Source organism: Meles meles, chromosome 19, assembly GCF_922984935.1.
Source record: "Meles meles chromosome 19, mMelMel3.1 paternal haplotype, whole genome shotgun sequence".
Taxonomy (NCBI): Eukaryota; Metazoa; Chordata; class Mammalia; order Carnivora; family Mustelidae; genus Meles; species Meles meles.
In genome coordinates this window covers 14076821-14099982 of record NC_060084.1, presented here as the reverse complement: position 1 = coordinate 14099982, position 23162 = coordinate 14076821, and the positions used below count along the sequence as shown (strand labels likewise).

Genomic DNA, 23162 nt, shown 5'->3' with positions numbered 1-23162 from the left:
GTTAAGGCGGGCCTAAGAAGAGAGGGCCTGAGACCAATCTGCCGCGCGCGCGCGCGCGTGTGTGTATGTGTGTGTGCGTGTGTGTGTGTGTGTCTCTCTCTCTGCATTGGGAGCATCCTCGGAGAATGAAAGAGGGTCAGCAGCCCCAAAGCCCACAGTACGAGAAAGATACATTACATGCAGCCTGTTGACCAAGACACAGATATATCAGCATACTCCAGCTGGGACAGCTGGAGTATAACCATGGACTAGAGCCACCTCCAATACCGGAATCCAATCTAGGACCCCAGAATTTAGGTGTACTCTGAAGAGACCTTAAAAAGGTGGAAGGAATCATGAACTGATTATTTTTAACCTGAAAGCGATGGCACTTTCTCAGAAATAACTAAGATTCTGCTTTCTGACATTTGATGAAAATGGAGCTCAGTAACTAGGTTGAAGAATAGAAAAATGGTTGCTTTTTCTTTGCACACTCGAGTTCATACCTGCTAAACTAGTCACTCTTGTAAGGTACAGTGCTAGGTGTTTCTTGGGAATCTATAAGGTGGAATCTATAGTGTGGGCTGAAGCCTACCCGGAGGCACAAACGTCTCTGAGATGCTCTGACCAAGTTTCTGTTTTCACTACAACCAGTTTTGTTGTTGTTGTTGTTTTTCTTTCTTTTTTTTTTTTTAGAAAGTTGACTACTGAATTCTTCTTTCTTTTTTTTTTTTTTAATATTTATTTATGTACTTGTCAGAGAGAGAGAGCACAAGCAGGCAGAGTGGCAGGCAGAGGCAGAGAGATAAGCAGGCTCCCGGATGAGCAAGGAGCCCGATGTGGGACTTGATCCCAGGATGCTGGGATCATGACCTGAGCTGAAGGCAGTTTCTTAACCAACTGAGCCACCCAGGCATCCCTTGTTGTTATTTTTCTGGTCACAGCTGTCACCAAAGGAAGGCCTGCTGGATTGATAAAAGGAGCAGAACTTTTGAATACAAGAAAGCAGTTCCCTGGGCAGATGCAACAGAATTGTATATGCCAGTAGAAGAGAAGAGGCATGAGGAAGTGAAGGTCTCAAAAGAGATGCAGGAGATAGCACCACAGAAGACACAGAATAAGCGTTTGAGAAGAGAGAAGACATTCAAGTCCTAGACCCAGAGATCAGAATCCACAGATCAGGTAGGGAGCCCCTCCCTTTGTAACGAGTTCTCTCCTCCACAAAATATCGGTCCCGCCACCCCCCTCAGAGAATGTTGTGAAGGCTCACATGACCATTTTATAAAACATTTGAAGCTCCCTCAGAGCACTCTTCCTTGTCCATCTGGAAAACCATACTGTCAATGCATTGAAAATTTATCATATAACCCTTCCATTTTATTCATCATAAGCACTTCCAAATTGCCCGCTGCTGCTGTTAATGACTCACAGGAGTCCCACATCTCCTTCAAGGAACACAACTTAGTTCTCTCTTTTTTTTCTTCTCACTTACTTTACTTAGTAAAGCCCAATGCTTTATCATGCAAATATGAGAGCCTCTGCTTCCATTTTTCCTTCCAGATACTTTAGGCCGTTGCAACCATAGCTGTGTAACTCCATAGTTGATGTTATCATCACAATCTAGACAGTCATTTTTCTGTCTTGGGATAAGATTTCACTTGGTTTAAGAGTCATCTCTTGACCATCCTGTAGGTCTACCTGTAGAGGAATATTATTCTCACGGATATATTTGTTCCATTCCAACTTTTGTATGATGCTCGGGCTGAATTCATGGTTCCAACTAAAGAAAGATGTTCATCAAGGTAGAACATTGAATCAGTGAACCTTAGGGCTAGAAAAGTCAATGGTCATTTAATACAACCCTTGCCCCTACCACCCAGTTTATAGAGTCAGAAACAAAGCCTTGGAGAGATGAGTGCTTTTCTTTCCAAAGGCTCCTCCTTGACTTAGGTGCTGAACAAGGTTTAGAAGCTTGGTGGGCTAGAGCCCTGTTTAGTGTTATTATACCACACCATGTTTAATCTTCTCATTTGTGTAGTGCTGTAGATTAAATGTTTGTGCCCCCCCAATTCATGTGTTGAAATTCTAATCCCCAAAATGATGGTTTAAGAAATGGGGACTTGGAGTAGTGATTCGGTCAAGAGATGGGAACTCTCATGAATGGCATTAGTTCCCTTATAAAGAGACTACAGATCACTCCCTTGCCCTTTCAGCCATATAAAGTCACAGCAAAAACAAAACAAAACAAATAAAAACAAACAAACAAAAAACAGCTGTCTCTAAAGTGGGTCTTCACCAAATACTTAATCTTCTAGCAAACTGGTCAAGGATTTCTCAATTTCCAGAACTGTGAGAAATTTCTGTTGTTTAGAAGCTACCCAGTTTGTGATATTTTTTTATAGCAGTACGACCGGCTAAGACACCCAATGTTGACATCATCTGTGACGTTCACCATTATTTCCTTTGAGGCATAAAGGAAGAAGTCAGGCATAGCCATGTGACTTGTTTTGGCCAATGAACTATGAGCAGAAGTGAAGTGTGTCAGCTTCCGCTTTAAGAACCTGTGTGTTCTCTCTCTGCTGCTGTAGCAACAGGCAACATACTAGAGGAGGTTCTACCAGCTGAGGAGAATGAAGAGCAGCCCAGCTGAGTCATAAAGGACATGTAGCACAGTGAGAAAGAAACTTGCATGGTTTTAAGTCACTGAGATTTGGGGAATGTTTGTTCCTGCAACATCACCCAGGCTCTCCCAACTGAGTAGGCCTGAGCTAAATCCCCACTCCCATGATGCATCTCTGTGCACAAAGACTAAAGAGAGTAAACAATGCAACACAGCAGAACACAACCCCACAAAACATTCCAAATTCCATGTCTCACCAGCATTCTTTCTTCCTCTTGGCTTATATTAGGGGTGGAGGATGTGGTTCATTACAAAGAATGAGTATTTTGATAGCTTCTCATTCTTGGAACTATTCTGCAGGTAAGTGCCTGGTGGAAATTTCCTCTAGTTGTAGAATGAAAAACATAATAAATTAGATTACTTTAATAAGTAAGAGCAGTATGACCTGAAAAGCATCATCGTGTACCTAAGTACACACATACATGTGCAAAAAACTTTGGTTTTCCTTGAGACTTTTTATATGGATAATTCTCAGCACTCTACAAGTTTCATAACTTTACAAGCACCACATTACAGTAAACTGATGCTTTGAAAAGCACCACATTATCAGGTATCTCCAAAGTAACAGTTACAAATTAATGACAGCTTCTCGAGAAGTAGTAAGACAGCTCGTGTGACCTTGGGTAAGTCACTTAGCCTCTCTGCACTAGTTTCCTCCTTAAACAAATATCGTAATAATCACTACTTCCCAGGGTTATCTTGAGAAAGAAGGTGCATTGTGCACGTTCTGTCTGATTCATAATTAGTGCATAATGTTAACTATATTTGAGCCATTGAATACTTATAACAGAAAGTAAGATCATCTCAGAACTTTTGCTTTCCAAGAAACTGTGAATTCAGAAATGATTTAGTACACCAAGTGTTGGTTTTTGGGAAAAGATGTAAACCCTTAGTTCTGTCTGTCTGGTGAAGGTGTTAACACACTTTTGAAAACACAGATGGACAGACAAGTAGGTATTGCTAACAGTTCGGGAAATTTTTCCAAGCTCCCTGCTGAAAGCATGGATCCAGATGGGAAAATCTTTAAAAGTCCAGACTCATTTCTACTTTTACCATCTTAAATTCTTGGACTTTTGCAGGTTTATAACAAAGCTCAGAAAATGCTAAAGCTTAAAGGAGAATTGAGAGGTGCCAAGGAAATGAAAGATGAGGTAAGGCTCCTAACTCTCCTACACACATGGAGTTGAACCTGTGTTACAGCGAACTTCTTTTTCAAGTTTCATGATTCAAAATTCTAGGAATAACAATCCCAGAATATCACAAACAGAGGTGGGCAGCAGATAATAGTGTTAATTGGGATAATAGCCCAGACGTGAGCTAGGATGGGTTGGGGTCCATATCTAATAGTAGTATAATATCAGGCATGTTACTTATCCTTTGGGAGCTTCCTTTCCCTTATGTAGAAAATATGAATAATTAACACCCATCTCAAAGGTTTGCTGTGAGGAGTAAGTAAGATACCACATGTAAAACACTAGTTCTTGGGACGTAGGAAGCATTTAAAAGATAGTGACTATTGTTGCAAGCATTGTCTCTCTAACTGGAATGATATGGAAATGGAGTGTTCTAATTAGTCTAATATTTTGGTCAAACTATGTTTACCTATTCCCTGACTTGTTCCAGAAAGCATTTAAGGGGGATGTTTAGGGTAGTGTAGGATTGTCCCACATGACATATGCTTTCAACAGGCCCCCCTCTCAAGAGATGAATACTTTCTAAAAGAGATGTTTCAGCTCCTTTCCTGGTGGATTACTGGAGGGAGCTGTATGTTCTGCAGGGAACAAGGATTTGGTATGGATTTTCTAGAAGGGCATTTCTTCATTCAGTTGATATCTTTGGACCATCTTCAATGTGCCAGGCATTGTTCTAGAGGCTGAGGATAAAACAGTGAACAAAAGAGAGAAAAATCCATGTTCTCATGGAGCTTACTTTCTAGTAAAATAATTTCTCCCAAGGATATGACAGAGAAAAAGTATGTAGCAACTGCCCAAATGCCAATAAAATCAGCCCGTATTCCAGAGGTGGCGGACCACTGCCGTATGCCATGTGTATCCTAACCCATATATTTACGTAGTGTGCCAATTTTTAAAGAATTAGAACACAATAAAATATACTCGTTCTTCACTAGATGAACAAAATTGGTTCCAAAATTTTTGCTCACAGGCAAAACCTTGTATAAGTGCCCATTAACTCCCATTATAAGTAATCAAAAACTGCTATGTTTCTATTGATGGTAAACTCAGAAATCAAGTTAGTAATATTGATAACAGTGCTTGAAATTACTATAGATAACTGTAAACTCTTATTACATAAGTAAAATGTAAAGATTCCTGAAGCAATGATGATTTTTAAGGTTTTATTCTTTTTAAAACATACCTCTCACAAGAAATTGATACATTCTGAATGGATGGTAGTAGTGGTTAAAAGTAGTTTTCCCTTGTTTGTTAAAGATTTGCCTTTATCCTCAGATTAAAAAAAAAAGATAATTTCCTACAGATGATGACTTTTATGGTGTCATTAGCTGACTCCTGGAAACCGCCACCCAAGCAAGCTTTCTGGTTCAGGTACCAAATCCTGAGGGACTGCTGCCATCTTAAAAATTTGTAACGCTCTTAACTTCTGAGAGTGCTTGTGAGTCACAAGACTCAACTTAACACCAGCTTCCTCCAAGAGGAAGCACGAGACTATGTGTCAATACTTTGAAGTCTAGAGCAAAATTTCTTCCTATCCTTGGAAATGTATGTTCAAGAAGGCATGCTCTTAGAAAAAGACCCGTTGAATCAATACAGAAAATTTGCTTCAGTAAACAATCTATTTTCCAATAACTATCATGATTGCAACCGCAGTACCAGCACTCACCACTTTGCCTGCACTTGGTAGCTGTTGCTGATGCCACACGCCTTTAAGCAGTCACCAGGTCCCAATATCATCTAAGCAAAACTGGGGTATCTAAGAGCATCGCTTGCATAAGTGAAAACTCACCTAGAAGCAGAGGCCTGTGATTTCAGCTATCATTAATGACTTCAGATCTAGGACAGGATCAGATAGTGCCTGAGGGTCAGTATTATGACTCTCAGCTCCTCTCATGCCCCAATACTGGTTACAGAGCTTTGACTGATGAAATGTCAGATTAAATCAATTCCTGCCGCATATTGATACTCAAAAGGCCTCTGCCTGGAATTTAGCCTTCATAAAATAGATAGGATTAGGAATAGTGTACAGTGACCTCTGTGCAAGATATTAGCAAGAAATTATGTTTACTGGAATCTCAGAAACACTTGCCTCCAGAACATTCTGGAGTTCTGAGGTGAGCACATCCTCTTACAACTACCAGCAGCAAAAAAATACTTTGTTTTGCATGGGAGTCACCTCATTGTTCTCCTAGCATTTTCACACCTGTTCTGATAAATAAAAAGAACCCCTTATGATTTGGACTTTCAGAATGAATGCTTAGGCTTTGATTTCAAAAGCAAATTTCATTTGACATCCAACAAAACACATTTGTTATTCAATTGGTTTACAGAATCCTCAAAGAAAGAATTATTTATTCCAAGCCTCTTGTTTTCTGAATGAAGAAATTACCTCAGAGACACTGAGTCAATGCTAATGTCCAAATTAGATGAGATCATCTACATTACAGATCCAATTCTGAAGTCCTATTGGTGCATTAGAATGGGGCCAAGCAGGCTTCTGCTCAGAAGACATCTAAAACTGAAGGGAGACAGGTTTTTTATTGGCCTGACAGAGAGAGGGCATTTAGCTTTTAAGTTGGAGAGGCTCAAGTTGTATATCATTGCTACTTTGTTAATGAGTCCACAGTGTGTCAGGTTCCATATGGAAAAATCTGGTGACATGGTCCTTACTTTAAAATGCATATCTTCAGCAGTAAGGCAAGAGTATAGAACATTTGACACTTCCATAGAACAGGCATTGTATTGTCACCTAATCTGCTCATAGATGCCCAAGAGTCCTGGGGCAAGAAGGGAAGAGATCCCTAGGGTCCCAACCCCCAAAGAGCCTCTATTCCCTATTCCCGGTGTGGCAACAGTGAGAAAAGGAATTTAAAGCACTAGAATCAAGCTGCTGCTCCTTGTCAGGTCAAGGATTTTGTTTTCTAGTTAGAAAACAGTGTCCATACACCATTTTTTAAAGCTACTCTACACATTCTCTTAAGAGAGTCCCTGGTAAATTGTAGTAATGGTAATTACATGCTTGGGGCAGTTGACATCCACTGTTATTTTTCTGAAAGTGAGGAACAAGGGACGGGAGCAAGAGAGGAAGAGAGAGAGTTTTGAGATAATGAAATCCTTTTAATGACAGAGCCATGTCGTTAACCTAATTAAACTGTAAAGTGGTAAAAAAAAAATCCAGGTACTAAATGGAAATGAAGAAATAAATCAGCTGAGACAGCAGCACTTCTGGGAAACCTTCTGAATTCCGAATACTCTGACATTGTGGTATCCGATTCTCGTGGTTATCCTCTGGCCCCCTCGGCCTTGTGCAGAGGTCTCTTAAACTGACCTGTCCGGTAACGCTTGATTTACGACGTCCATATCGGGTCTCCAGCTCCCCTGGGAATGAGAGTTATGTAGCTCATATATTTAAGAAGCCAAAGCAATCAGTGGGATATGGTGGCAGACCACTGGCTATAGGGTCAGAAGAACAGAACTCTCCTCATTCTGCTGCTAACCAGCTAAGGGACCTTGGGCACTATCATTTGGATCACTTTACCATTTCTGTGCACCCATGGTTTCTGTGTACTTTTGCACCTGAAACTCTCTTAGAAGAATTGCCTTTGGGCTAGTGGGGTCACTTTCTTCATAAGAGCAGAGAGCTGGAAATCCTTGAGAGCTTACATCCCACGAGGCAGCCCTTAGCCACTGACTGACTGATAATGAGTCTGACAGCCCAGCTTTTGCAACTAATCAAGACAAACTCTGAGGTGTAACTTTCACTCCAGAGTCCCCCCTGGGATCAGGCAGATCCCTACTGCCTGCAGGACTTTGTCTGAAATTATGCCCTTCACTGGTTTCTCCCTCTTTCCTGTCCTGCTTTCCTCCACTTCTTTGTTGATTTCTCTTGGGAGTATTTCTTTAATAGATGCCAGGAATGTTCGCCAAAGAGCCTGCTTTGGCTAATCTAATGCAAGGCAAGCATCTACCATCAAAGCAGCTGCCTCAGTTACAGTATCTAAAACTCAGAGGTGGTAGGACCTGCCCTCTTGAGTGTTATGAAGCATCTGCACAGTGATAGGACTAAAGCACTGGACAGGTTCACAAAGTGGTTTCTTCATAATTTCTTTTCATACCATTACCACCCAGAACACTGGGAGTGGAAGGTGGCATTCTTCTGTGATGGGGAATCCACTTTCTTACCACAGCTCACCCAAATTGCTGTGCTCTACACTCTCTATTTTGATCTTGATCATTAATTTCCATTCTGACCTACCTGTAATTAGCTGATCTTTTCACTTGTAATCAAAGGCAAATTATTTTATGCAATCAGTGATTTTGCTTTTATTTTCCTTTGTGTACATCTCCACAGGAAAGCAAGCACTAGGTTTACAGGGAAGGGAGGTCTTTTGGTTTAGTGGGTAAGAAGAGAAAGTTAAGACACTTCAGAATCCACATCAACTCCATCACTGATTCACTGTAGTCCTGACAAGTTCATTTGACATCTCACTATGTTCATTTCATCGGTGGTAGAACCATTAATATTTATAGACAGTCTGCTAGGTGCCTGGAATTATTCTAGGCACTGACTTCCTCTTGAAAAACAGGGGAAGTGTCTGTGATGTCCCCACAGCAGTGGGTGAAGATTAATTAATGTAAATAAGTAATTGTCTGAATAATGCAGAGCACTCAGACACCTCGCAAATGGATACTGTGTAAATGTTATACTGGGTGAGTAATAACAGCTAAGAGTTGACGGACAAATTTCCAGCAAATTTAAAGTCTCTGTCAACCAGTTAAGTGAACGAAAGTAAGCATTTTCTTGATAGTTTATAATTGATGCTTTTGTTTTTCTGACTGCCCAGGCTGGGGAGAGAGACAGAGAAGTGAGCAGCCTGAACAACAAGCTCTTGAGCCTGCAAGTTGACATCAAAAATCTGCATGATGTTTGCAAGAGACAGGGGAAGACCTTGCAGGAGAATCAGCTCTGCGTGGAGGAGGTGATGATGAGCGGCAACCACGTAAGGGATTCAGCAGCTGCTACCCACTTCTGCTCCCTCAACTTTCACTTTTGTTCCCTTAGGCAGGAACAATAATAGAACATTCTTCCACTAGTCATTCAAGAGCATTGATTGACCAGGCAATGAGAGAGAATTAAACACACTTACACTACAACACACACAAAAACCCCATCCCTGCCCTCAAGATTTTTCCATTTAGCTATCTCTAAGGTCGTCTACATCTGAGGCCCTGTCTTTTCCTTATCTGGCCTTTCACACCTGGATTTGCAGCTCCTGAGGCCCATTGCCCTGAAAAGACCAAATCACAGTTATGTAAGGAGAGTAGTTCTCCTAATGGATTTTAGACAAACTTCTAAGTCAACCATGAAAATTACAACTATCCCACTTGTTCAGAGGTGTCACTGCTCATCAGTGCAGCAGGTGATCTTGGTTGCCCCATCGGCAGCTCTCAGCCTACAAGCTTTCCTTTTGGATGCAGGAGCCCTGTCATCAGTCAAGCTCAAATGCAGAATGACTAATGCCCGCAAAAGCAGTCCTCTACCAATGACTGACGGGGAGGTGGTTAAATAACCTATCACTCTTGCCCCTCAGTCACGGAACAACCCAGACATGCTCTTTCCTGGTGTTCCTCAACAGGATCCTACGTCAGCTGCCCACAGTGGGAACTAGCTTGATAACGCGCCCTTCTGAGGCTCCCTTCCTTTCCTTGTCTCATTTCTCCACGGGCCTTCCTGAGTTTCCCAAGATCACTTCCCATGCAAACTCCTACTTGACACTCTGTCCCCTTGTCACAGGGCTTCCTTCCAGAGGTGTGGGAGCCCAGATACTCAGTAACACTTGTCCTGCGCATGTGTAAACAATGGCACAATCATCTTTTTTGATTAATACTTAACTGTAGGCTAGGGAGTTCATCAGCTGGGGCAACTTCATTTCAGCTGGAGGTTTTCTCTCTTTGGAAATTCTAGGGCTAGGGTCTTTAAACCAGTCACTAAATTTACCTGCATAAGCTGGGGAGACAACCGGGAAATATTTTCCTGTAGTTCTCTAAATCTTTGAGTTTGAAAGAATGCCTTACTTACAGCCTTCATTTCCTTTTAGGGACTTGAGTCCTTGGCAAACATGAAGCAGGAACCAGTTGCACAGACCTGTCACCAGACCCTCAAGTTAGCCTTAGCTGCTGTGTAAGATTCCACCGTCTTCCACATTTGTGGTCAAGGATCTGGTCTCTCTTAATTGTGTCTGTTAGAGTTCTTCCAGGACTTACCACCTTTCTATAGAAACCACAGATTGGTCTTCTGCAATGTCCTAAAAATGCTGCCAACAAAGCAATTCCACCTTATCCTACTGAGTGTTACTGTCCTTTCCCCAGGAGGCCACAAACATAGAAAAATCCATCGGTTTTCCTAAATGGATCTCAGGAAGAAGAATATCATAATTTACTTCTTTCTAAATATTAACATTTTAAGATATTTTCACCATTGCTGTCCAAGTTTATTTATTCCCCCAGTCAGGGAAAGCCAAGTGGCTTATAAATGCACCTAGCAACTTGGAAGGAGAAAGGCATTAAATCGCATTTTATTATTCTAATTGCCCAGAAGAAGGTCTAACAGCTTGAAATAAGCTTTAAAACAGGCTCTTTTTTTCCTAGCACTTAGTGCAGAATTTAAATTGCAGACTATGCATACAAATACACAATTAGATGTAGACTTACACTCATCCACTCAGAAAATCCCTGCAAGATCTGCCCTCTACAAGGAAATGTAATATGGGAACAGAGGGGAAACCCAAGGCTTTCTGAAATTTTTGACAAATATCTAACAAGGATCTGGAGAAATGAGGCAAAGGTCATACTTCAGAACTGCAGTTAGGAGAGAAAATTAAAATGCTACATCAGATGTTATGTGTAAGTATAGGGATGGCAGGCGGGGGGTGGGTAACCTTGTAAACCAAGAATATGTTTTGCTCCAAAACCCAGAAACAGAGATAGGATGAGGGTGAAACAAATGAAGTACTAGGGTTCAGCATTTACAGGGTACACCCCCCTCACGTGCCAGCCCTGAGCTTGCCCCACCCTGAGACGGAATGCATCCTCAAAAATTGCACATCACATGCCGCAGGGTACTCCCGGCCCTGCCCAGGAACCAAAGAGTGCCTCAATTAAAGTGAAAGGAGAAAAGAACAACAGAGATATCATAATATAAGAATGAGCAAATTAGAAAAAGAAGGGCTTCTCTGAGCAATTGACCAGACAACTTTGGCCCTTGTGGTGGGCTGGGGAGAATACCCTGATATTTAGTACAGCCCAGATTTTCAATTTGACCCAGAGAAAGTACAAGCAGGGGGAGCAGCAGGCAGAGGGAGAAACTGACTTCCCACCAAGCAAGGAGCCCCACGTGGGACTCGATACCAGGACGCTAGGATCATGACCCCAGCTGAAGGCTGACGCTTAACGAAGGAGCCACTCGCGTGCCCCTCCAGCCCAGATTTTCAAACTCATCTTTGAAGTGGATGAAGGGCACTAGTCTTAGCATAAAACTATGTCAAGAAGTTTGATTTCTTTTTTTTTTTTTTTTAATTTATTTGACAGAGAGAAATCACAACTAGGCAGAGAGGCAGGCAGAGAGAGAGGAGGAAGCAGGCTCCCTGCTGAGCAGAGAGCCCGATGCGGGGCTCGATCCCAGGACCCTGGGATCATGACCTGAGCCGAAGGCAGAGGCTTTAACCCACTGAGCCACCCAGGCGCCCCAAGAAGTTTGATTTCTGAAGATAAAAGTCACTGGTCAAATATGGGTTAATATATCCTTGATGGAAATTATGACACAGGAATATCACTTTGAGTTATTAGGAATGAAAAAAAATTTTTTTAATGGAACTGCTAAATGCAAGGTAAGATCTGGGATTGCATCCTAGAACAGAAAGAAACTAACATTAGTGGAGAAACTGATAAAATCCAAATGAAGGTGTACTTTAGGTAATAGTAACTTGCCAATGTTAATTTCCTAGTAGGACAAATGTACCACGATTATGTAAAATATTAACTTTAGGGAAAGATAGGTGAAGAGTATATGGAAACTCTATATACTACTTTTGCAATTTTTCTGTAAATCTAAAATTTTTCCAAAATGAAGAGTTTTTCCCCCCCTTAAAGGGACTCTCTGGTAAGCAGAGATCATAGATGAGAAAAATGTCTAAACAATGAAGATGTATCCAAAAGAAATGCACGTCACTTAAACACCCAGTTCTACACTCTACCAATATAAGAAAGTACTTGGTAGAGAATGTGAAAAGTAACTGATAAACCTATCTAGTGATAAAAGGCTAAACCAGGGTTACAGGGAAAATATCTCACCTAACACCTCAAAGATAGGGAAAGAAGTACATGACAATGACTGGGGAAAGATGAGACTTTCAGTTCTTAAATGAAGGGGGAAAATCAGCAGGGATCCAGTTACCAGAGCAATGCCAATCTGAGACAGAAGAGAGTTAGCACAAACTAGAATAGGGAATAAAATGGTTAAAAAGTATTTTGAAAAGCCGGCTTTAGGCAAATCAGCAGGACCTGATGACATACTTTGAAGAGTACTTAAGGAATTGGCAGGTGTTATTACATAGCTGCTAGCGATTATTTTTGAGAACTCAAGAGGATAAAGAAAGTCCCTGTAGACTGAAAAAGGGTAAATGAAGTGCTCATCTTTTTAAAAAGGGAAAAAGGACAATCCTGGTAATTATAGACCTGTCAGCTTAACTTCAATATCAGGGAAAATATGGAACTTAACATCAATCAATTAGCATCAACTTGAAAAGCACAAAGTATTGGGTAGAAACCAAAGTGACTTCTCAAAAGGCAAATCATGCCAGGCCAATTAATTTCCTTCTGTGATCAAGTAGCCACATAGGCAAGGAAAGAGCAATAGCTATAATCTCTTTGACCATAAGTATGGCCAAAAAATTGACTAAATATGAGAACAAGTTCCTACTCGTGGCCAGTGCTCTCCATCCTTTAAGACAGTTCAGGCCTGGATAGAAATTTATATGAGAAACAAGATGGGCCAGCCTCCAGAATCAAGTCCAAATCTGGATGGTAACTTCAAGAACTAACCTCACTTCTGGAAGATTACTTCCAACTTGCTCATTTTCTCCAAATCTCAGCTTAAAGGTTAAAGTAGAATCTAATAAAATGTCTGTCTTCCCTGAAAAGAAAACTTTTAAAAAGGGAGACAAAGAAATAATAGGAAATGTACTGATGCCTTTATCACAGTGCTCTCTGGCACATATATATGAGTGAAATGGAGGTTTAATCCACAGCATGTCATTTTCTATTCATTTACAATTACGAAAAATAATCTTTTGAGTACTTAGCAATAAATAAGTAGAAATTTAATAGGTCTCAAATAAGTCTTGGCATTTCTCCAAGACTTTGAAACTTGGTTTCTCTAAACTCACAGGTATCTATAGTGTACAAATCTTTAAAATTCTTATCCAAGGAAACTCTAGTTTCTCTGCATATGTGAACACTTCTTGGATCTTTATAACCGGACAGATTTGGTCAGGTGCTGTATTTACCCTGTACTGGAAGATTTGGATGAACTCTCATCATCTGGCTGGTCTATCATGTTACCTCAAACCAAAATTAAACCCAAAAGATTCATCATGACCTCTGGGGAAGAGAAGTTACAAGCAGTTCACCAGTATCACTGACAGGTCACTAAGCTTTATACACATAGTCAAAGACATGTGTCTTTGAAGCAAAGAACAATTATGAACACACCTAACAACAGATGATGTTGTTATCAACATCATTATCTTCTTCCACATACTAGAAGGAGAAGCCCTAAAGAAAGGGGTTTTCCTACCAAAAAAAAAAAAAGAAAAGAAAAAAGCTCTTCTTTCATTTTCATTTTTCATTTCATTCTCTTGTATAATGAAGAGAAAACAGGGACATGAAAATAAGGTGAAGCTAAGAAAGAATGAACAATGAAGAGACCACATTTAGTTTTCAACTGAGCCATGAATACCCATCAGTGGAGAGGCAGGTCCAAATCATCAGTCACACACAAGTCCTTGAGGGACCAAGAATCCAGTTCTTAATTGTCAGAGATCAAGTCAACTTCCACAAACCCAAGAAAAACAGAATTTAAGCATAATTTGGTAAGGATTTTATTGGATATCTGCTTCACTAAAATAAGTCCTCTGAATTAGCCCTACCCCACAATGTTCACTCCTTTGCTTTAGTTCTAGCCACATTAGGTATTTATTCTTGACCATGTTTTTTTCCTAATAGTTTTTTCCCATCTCCCAGCTTACTGGTGTAGTCAGAAGACTTGGGCTGTTAAGAACATCCCCAATACACAACTGTGTGTATGAACACCCACACAAACGCCACTCCCAAGTCCCTTCACGGATGAGTTGTGAGAATAACAATATTCTTACCTTGAAAAGAAGGAGAACATTTAACTAAAAACATGTAATATAAACGTTGGCAATTACAGCTACACAGAGTAAATACAAAAATCAGCATTGTTTGGTTTAAGAAAGAAATATCATTAGCTTCCATCAACCAGAGAAAGATAATTATCATATGATCTTACTGATATGAGGAATTTGAGAAACAAGACAGAGGATCACAGGGAAAGGGAGGGAGAAATGAAACAAGATGAAACCAGAGAGGGAGACAAACTGTAAGAGACTCTTAATCTCAGGAAACAAACTGAGGGTTGCTGGAGTGGAGGGGGCGGATGGGAGGGATAGGGTGGTGGGGTGATGGATATTGGGGAGGGTATGTGCTATGGTGAGTGCCATGAATTGTGTAAGACTGATGAATCACAGACCTGTACCCCTGGGGCAAATAATACATTATATGTTTAAAAAAAAAACTTCCTCCAGCCACACACACCAGATATTCAAGCCAAGAGTTCAGCTTCTCTTTGCCTAGGATTTCTTGTTGGTGACCATAGTGGTCCATTTTCAGTCTTCTCGTTCAGAATGAACTGACACAATCAACTGTTGTCTTTCTGGTTCTGAGCTCAGCTGAGCATCCCTTATCTTAATGTGAGCCACTCCCGCTCTCTCTCACCAGAGATTTTCCCTCTTTTCAGTCCAAGCCCTAACAGAATTACTCTCATTAAGACTCTATCTTCGTTTACGTAGACCAAAATTTTGGAGTCATCCTGCCTTAGATGACCATCATTCCCTACCATCCCACATCTAACACAGCAGCCAATCCCATGAGATCTGCTTTCAAAATATATCCATGATCCGGCCATTACTCCCAACTTCCAACTTGGTCCATGCCACCATCACTTCTTGCCTGGATTCTTGCAGCAGCCTCCTTGCTGGTCTCTCTGCTTTCTTCTTTGCCCCTCTACAGTTGACTTTCAGTTAGAATAGCCAGTGTGTACTTTGTAACACCTAAAGGACATCATTTCACTTGTCTGTTCACTACCCTCCGATGTCCTTTTACCTCACTGAAAGGAAAAGTTAAGTTCTTTAGAATGGCCTACATGGCCCTAAAGGAGCTTACCTCCCCTTCTGTTCTCACCTCTTCTGGTACCACTCTCCCCTTTACTCCCTCCGCTCCAGTCAGAATAAAGTGGTTCCTCAGACAAGACCAGGCACTTGCTGTTATCTCTCCCGGGAGTGTTCCTGCTATGGATCCCCACCAGGCTCCTTCCCTGCCTCCTTCAAGTCTTTGCTCGAACATCATCTTCTCAATGCGGTCCCATGAAAATACTTAATTCAGTATTACAGCTGCCTCCATGCAAGCATTCTTCATCTCTCTCCCCTGCTTCACTCTCCTCCATAGCACTTTTTCCTTTTAATACACTACATAATTCATTTATTTAACTTGCTGCCTCGTCCCTCCCCATAGATGCAAACTTATGAAGGCAGGGATTCTGTCTGTTTTATATACTTCTATATCCCCATTACCTACTACAGTGCTTGATACATACTAGGGGCACCATAATATTTACTAAACAAATTAATTAAAGGGAAATATCCCATCCATACATGGCTACTATGTCAATACTCATAGCAGCAATATTCATGATAACCAAAAACTAAAACAATCCAAGTGTTCATCAGCTGGTGAACAGATAAACTAAATATGGTATATTCATACTATAAAAAAGAAGAAAATACTGATTCTTGCTATAGCTTGGATGAACCTTAAAACATTACGCTAAGTGAAAGAAGCCAGACACAAAAGATGACATATTATACAATTCCATTTATATGATATGTCTGGAAAGGGCAAATCCATAGAGGCAGAAAGCCTCTGAGAGATTAGTGGTTGCCTGGAGCTGGGGTAGAAACAAGAGTGACAAATGGGCAAGATGGAATTTTTTGAGGTTATGGAAAAGTTCTAAAACCAGATTCTAACAATGGTTGCACAACTCCATAAATTTTCTAGAAATCATTGAAATATATACTTAGAGTGGTTAAATTGTGTGATATACAAAGTTACTTCACTAAAACTGTTAAAAAAAAGTTAATTTTTAGAAAGTTTGAAAGTACTCTGTGAATGAGGCCAAGGCCACAAGCTCAAATTTTGGGGAACCAGTGAGATTGCCTAGTCTCTATTTAATTTCCTAATTTCCTTCAATACCTAACTGTGTATAAACCTTTAGTCTAGGTCCTATCGAATCAGACATGGCCCCTGCCCTCCAGGGGCTTATAATCTAATAGAAGATAAGATACACAGAGGTCACTGCAATGCAAAGCAGAATGTGAAATGCCATAGTAAAGACATGCCAATAAAGTCTATGGTATTGGTGCAAAGATGGCTTTGCAGGGAAAAGAGGAAGGAGAGCAAAAGTTGGACAGGATTTTACAGAATAAGTAGGAGGATAATAAGCAGAGAAGGGAGTTAAGGCGTGCCCATAAGCCATGCTCTTCATCCACCTGTCTTTCACATGTCATCAGGGATACTGGGCAAGAAAATATAGGAACTTCAGTGCAGAGACCTCACCTGTACTGAAATAAACAACTCAGGGATGTATCCTACCAGCAGCATACCTGATACAAAGTAGGTGCTCAACATATATTTATTGAATGAATGAATGAAAATGTAGGATGGGTCTAGCAGCATTTCAATTTGATTGTGGATTGACAGGAAGAGATCTCCCTGTTTCTCTCTCTCTCTCTTTCTCTCTCTCTCTCTCTCACACACACACACACACACACACACACACACTCACCATCTACAAGGTCACATCTTCCTTCAGGAGGAGACAACAGAGTCAATGTGCCTAAATAATCTCTGCCTCCCATTGGCCAGCACTCCAGAAAGCTGTTTCCTCAAGAGCCCACCCAAGAGTTTGCCCTTTTATCTAAGTGTAAATCAAGTTTAGTCCAAAAACTGACCAGAATTCCATTGTGTTCTAGATCAATTGGGTTATCTTTAAATGTGAAGACAAAAAAAAAATAACATTATTGTGTGTATCTTTATATTACTTTCTAGGTCCTTTAGATGTATGTTTTTTCTTCTGGCCTGAGTAATATGAGTGGTAGATCTAACTAGTAGGAAAGAAGTAGGATTTTTTTCTTCTTTCAAATCCTCCTTACAGGATGGAAATACAAAATGATGTTTCAATGTAGATAGAGTGAAAGGTTTACTAAGTGCCTGTGGACGAAATGATGGAGAGATGGACGTCAATGGTTGAACAAATGAAAAAAATCAAAGAATGAATGCATTCTTAATGACAGCCTAAAGGTATTTTCCCCCATATATTCTATCTCAATTGCAGAATAAGAAACAAGCATTAGCATTCCAGGAGTCACGGATGGAGTTTGAGCCCAGTAAACAGTGCCATCTGAGACAACTCCAACAACTCAAGAAAAAATTGCTAGCCCTTCAGCAAGAACTGGAGTGTCGCACAGAGGAGTTGCAGACTTCTTACTGTTCCCTCCTGCAGTATCAGTCTGTCCTAGAGAAGCAGACTTCTGACCTGGTTCTTCTCCACCATCACTGCAAACTGAAAGAAGATGAGGTATAGATAGAATAACTATGGGAATGTCTCCTAAGCCCAGGTACCCACTGAACTCAGACCACACCTACTAGAAAGCAGACCCTGGCCTTACAGAAGAGAGTTTCTCAACATCCTGAGCAGGTTTTATCAACTTCCCCTCTTTAACTCTTAATCTTTTTGAAGCTGAACAGAGAAAACTAAAGAGAACGGCGTAATTGGGTGAGAGCTCCAGTATCAGTGTACATGGGACATGTGATGTGATGTGTGTGTTGCGGGGGGGGGGGCAGTAATGCCTATAGGTCCGTCATTTCCATCCTATTATCCTTGCAATTTAAATGCAAAAGACTCTAGGTCTCTGAAGGTTATAAAAAAGGTATAAAGTCCATTAAATGAACCATTTTTAGAAAAACCAGATTTTGAGAATATAAAAATTCCTAGCACTTGGATAGCTGATAAGATAACCAGATATTAAGTCTGAGTCAATCATTGAAAGTACCAGATTGGTCATTTTTTTCAGGCTGCAGTTTTAGATCATATAGACTCAAGTATATTCTGAACATTCATTTCCATTCATGTCCCAAGATAGTATTTTTTTTTTAAATCAGAAAGAGCATCCTCGTGGAATCGTGAGTAAATTCCAAAGACCAAAACTATAGAATTTAAACCAGTTGAGCAATGGTAGCACTAGCAGCAGTGAAACTATGGGTTCTAAGAAGTGAGACAGACAGCCTCCCTGAGCATTTTCTTCTTTGCCATTAGAGATAAAATTCCAAGGACTGTCTAAGATGGTGCTGTTGCTTAAGGAGTAATTCCAGGGGCTTTATGAGGACTTACAGAATGTAGAATTTTTTAAAAGGGAACGTTATGAGAATTTGCTGAAAAGGATTGGAAGGGAAGGAAACAGAGAAAAGCTATCCTACAAAGTAAAATTGAGGGCAAAGCCTATGAACATAAACCATCGTTTAATAAAACTAAAGCAGGGTTGGGCTAAAACTGACCAGTTCTTAAACAAGAGTCCAGCTTGGATAGAGCAACACTGAATTAGCTGGGATTCTATTTGGCTGCATGTAACAGAAAACCCCAAGGTAATAGTGACTTTAGATAGTTTATTTCTCTGACATATAGAAGAAGGCTGGAGATAGGTGGTCTAGGGATGTTACAGGAACTGCATGTGTCATCAAGTACCTAGGGTCCTCCCTTTTGGGTCTACCATCCTCAGCTCAAAACTTCCATTTTCTAGATCTCCTAAGGTGGCTGCTAGACCTCCAGTCATCACTTCCTTGTTCCAAGCAGGATAGGGCAGGGAAGGAGGTGGGGGGAAAAAAGACATGCTCTTCTCTTTTAAGGACACTTTTCAGAAGTGTCCTTACATTTATACATTTATACATTTATGTATCGTTGGCCAGAATTAGTCACGTGGCTTACAGCTAGTTCTTAGGAAGCCAAGGAAATGTATTTCAGTGACATGCACTGCTGTTCCAAATGAAGTCACGTCTCAACTACTAAGGAGGAGGGGGATAATTAATGTGGGATCTGGTAAATAGCAGTCACTGAAAATGATCTCAAGCTGGGAAAACATTGGAAAAAATTACTCTAGGCATTCTGCCAATTTTCCCCAATACTTTGTTGCACGGTAGCATCAGGCTTCTGTGTAGGGCTGGATTTCCCAACAGCAGAGCCTAAGACAAGGAGATGAATGTAAAGTAGTCAATTCAAGAGGTGATCCAGAGGGAGAGTGGAGAAGTGAGTCAAAGAAAGACAGGAACCCTATAAAGAAAATCAGTATTAAGATCACTACCATGGGCACCTCGGATTCAGCCCCTCTGGAGAACTGGGAGTGGTAGTGTAGAACATGCCTCACAGTGATCCCAACTCACCACCCAGTCATTGCTTGAAGGCTGCTCCTGGGGGTATTAATTCCCCCATACTTGTAAACCTGCCTTGTCTTGCTCCTCTGCTGGAGTGGGCTCCTGAGGCCAGAGCATCCCTCAGGCAAAGAGTTGAAGATGCTTGTGGTTGGAATGGGTTTAGCTTTCAAAGGAACGGTGAATGCCTCTGGAATGTGAGAAAGTCACTGGTAGCTTCTGTTATAAACATTTGAATATAAAATATTCTTTCTGTCTTCCCCTTTTCTGATCAATACCTCAAACTAAATGACCTCTTCCTAGGAGGAACTTCAAATGGCAGGCAGCAAGCATAATTAGCTTAGACCGACAGAACGAAGTTCTATCAAAATTCTACACTGAACTATTTGAACCAAAATGAAACCTTTCCTGATGACCCTCCTGCTCTTAACTCCTTCAGTACATGTAAATCTGGCCATTCGGTTGACCATAGCAGCTATATATAGTTATTTGCCAGTTATAAATCATACCTTCCCCAAATTAAAGAGACTATGTCTAATAGGTATATATCCCCCAGCACCCAAGACATTGTTTAAGAGCACTCAATAAATATCTGTCTGTTGGTCAACTAATCAATCGATTAGCTGAAGATTAGGAAGAGAACACAAGCTAAATGAGAACTGTCCAAGCCCCAGAGGAACTTGGGGTTGTTCCCCCTCAATCTCTCAGGAAATTTTCTGTGTGCATGAGAGGCTCCACATTTTCTAAATTAGATCTCTAGAGAATACCTAGGAAGGAAAGTACATGGGCACTTTAAGCCTTTTTAAAAATGGAGCTATATAAACTCATTCCCGCTAAGCAACTAACAAGTCCTTATTGACTTTTTACTACATGCCAGACAGATGGGAAATAGATAATGGTCCCCGCCTTCAAGAAGCTTACCATCCAAATAGGACAACCTTTTTGTTTTGATTTCTAATCATTAACATTCTGATATTATATACTGTAGCTTTTAAATCTGTGCTGGGCCTATTCTGTACTTCTAGGTTTCTAGTGAAAACATAAGACTCCTCTGCTTGGGGTCCTTATAGCCATACCCTTTCCTCATTAGATGTTTCCATGAGTTCAATGTGGTTTCATTCCTTTACCAACAGGTGATTCTTTATGAGGAGGAAATGGGAAATCATAATGAGAACACAGGTGAGAAGCTCCATTTGGCCCAGGAGCAACTTGCTTTGGCCGGGGACAAGATCATCTCCCTAGAAAGGAGTTTAAGCCTCTACAGGGATAAATACCAGACTTCCCTGAGCAACATCGAGTTACTGGAATGCCAAGTGAAGATGTTGGAGGGGGAGCTCAGCGGGATCGTCAGTCAGGTAGGCCTCACACCAGGCCACTCAGCCTAGGAGCTCAGCAAGTGGACATGCTCCCAGGTGGTCACCAGGTAACAGTCCCTGCTTTCTCTGAGGGAAACCCAAACCTCCAACCAGATGTCGTTCCTTCCCTTGAATTTTGTAGCCCTCAGCTTTCAACTTACAGCCTTCACATCTCCTTTAAAATTCCTCCCTAAGGAGAAGAATAAATGAAACAAGATGGGATTGGGAGGGAGACAAACCATAAATGACTCTTAAACTCACAAAACAAACTGGGGGTTGCTGGGGGGAGGTGGGATTGGGAGAGGGGGAGGGGGCTATGGACATTGGGGAGGGTAAGTGCTATCGTGAGTGCTGTGAAGTGTGTAAACCTGGCGATTCACAGACCTGTACCCCTGGGGATAAAAATACATTATATGTTTATTAAAAAAAAAAAAAAATTGGAAGGGGAGGCGAACCATAAGAGACTATGGACTCTGAAAAACAACCTGAGGGTTTTGAAGGGTCAGGGGTGGGAGGTTGGGGGAACAGGTGGTGGGTAATGGGGAGGGCACGTTTTGCATGGAGCACTGGGTGTTGTGCAAAAAGAATGAATACTGTTACGCTGAAAAAATAAATAAAATGGAAAAAAAAAAAGAAAAAAAAATTCCTCCCTAAGAATTTTGAGGCTCCTTAATTAATATAAAGTGCTACCACTTCAAATAAGGCAAAAATCAAATTACCAAACAGGCTCCCAAATCTTCCATGTTCTCATGCTCTTCTCGGTCACAGGACTCATGCAAAGCATGACTTCAGGATCAAACAGGAGGTGAAGTCCATGAAAGATAACAAAGCAGAGCAAAAATGCCTGAATCTTTTTCTTTTAATTGCTTTTTTTAATTACAGAAGTAATATAACAATGTAGGTTCCCTAGATAGAATCACAGAAATTAAATGTAAAAGTCTGCTTTCAGCCTCCTCTACCCTACTCTCTTCCCTTTAGGTAATCATTTGAATAATCTGTTGGGAATCTTCCTCAGTCTTTTGTTATACAGTTACATATATAAATGGTTAGGGTTTTCTTATTACATAAATGGGTCATTTTATAAACGTGGTTCTATACCTTGCTTTTTAAATGTATATCTTGACAATTTTAGTAACTACCTTGTATTCTATGGTATGACTATACCATCTACTGACCTATTTTGTCTATTACAAACAAGATGTAATGGACATCCTTATTCCTATGGGATAATTTCCTGAAGTGGGATTGCTGGGTCAGGAAATACCCTTATTTTTAACATCAAAAAATACTTCTAAATTGAATGCCGGAAATATTCTATCAGTTTACACTTTTACCAATAATAATTAAGGGAACTTGCTTCCCCACACTCACATGGTATGTTTTTAGTCATTTTAAGTTGTGCTAAACTCATGCATGGGGAAAAAAAAAACAAACACACAAAAAAACAAGTTTCCTCGTTACAGTTTTCATTTCCTTTCATTCTAAAAGTTGTGGGTTGGGTTCCCCCAGGAAGCAGACTCTGACACAGATTGACATGCAGTACATTTTTTTTAGAAAGAGCCCTTGATATCAACACCTGTGAAAAGAAGGAGAAGGAAGCAGGGAGCAGAGGGAGAAATTGAGCTGTAATGCAGTCCCAACAAAGGCCTCAGCCAATCTTATGGAAGCTCTGGGGCTGGATGGACATACAAAGGGGTCCCAAATTAGGGAGAAGGGAGCTGGCCTTCTTCCTCCATGTTGATCAGTTATGGATGTGATCTGTCCCTAGGGAGAGGCATGACTTGGAGCAGAGCAGTTTTCTTCAGCCCAGGTAATCCCCAGAAAGGGCTGAGAGCCGAGGGTTGTCTTGGGAAGCACTTCCAGCAGCTGGGGGAATAAGTCCTTCATTGCTGAAGGGGACACATCACAGTGCCCACCACACTAACAAAGTATTGAGCATTGTTCATGAGTGTATCAGTCAGGTGGATTTCTGCTTGATGAACTACTTGTTTAAATCCTTAACCAGTTTTATATTGGGCATTTAGTGTTTTCTGTATTGACTTATAAGAGCGTCTTAATATATTATAGGTAATAATGCTTTACTACATATGTTACAGATATCTTCTCCCAGTTTGTAACTTT

At 40.8% G+C, this 23162-nt stretch overlaps 1 protein-coding gene across 1 annotated transcript in view; it reads left to right on the top strand.

Annotated features, from left to right (window-relative positions):
- The first annotated feature begins 3752 nt into the window (after positions 1-3752).
- The window catches only part of PMFBP1 (polyamine modulated factor 1 binding protein 1), a 51177-nt gene continuing 31767 nt past the window's right edge, over positions 3753-23162 (top strand). The window contains exons 1-4 of the mRNA XM_045988523.1: positions 3753-3810; positions 8697-8852; positions 17600-17842; positions 20820-21041. Coding sequence (XP_045844479.1) covers positions 3760-3810; positions 8697-8852; positions 17600-17842; positions 20820-21041 — 672 coding nt within the window. The 5' untranslated portion in view covers positions 3753-3759. The remainder of the gene's footprint in view (positions 3811-8696; positions 8853-17599; positions 17843-20819; positions 21042-23162) is intronic.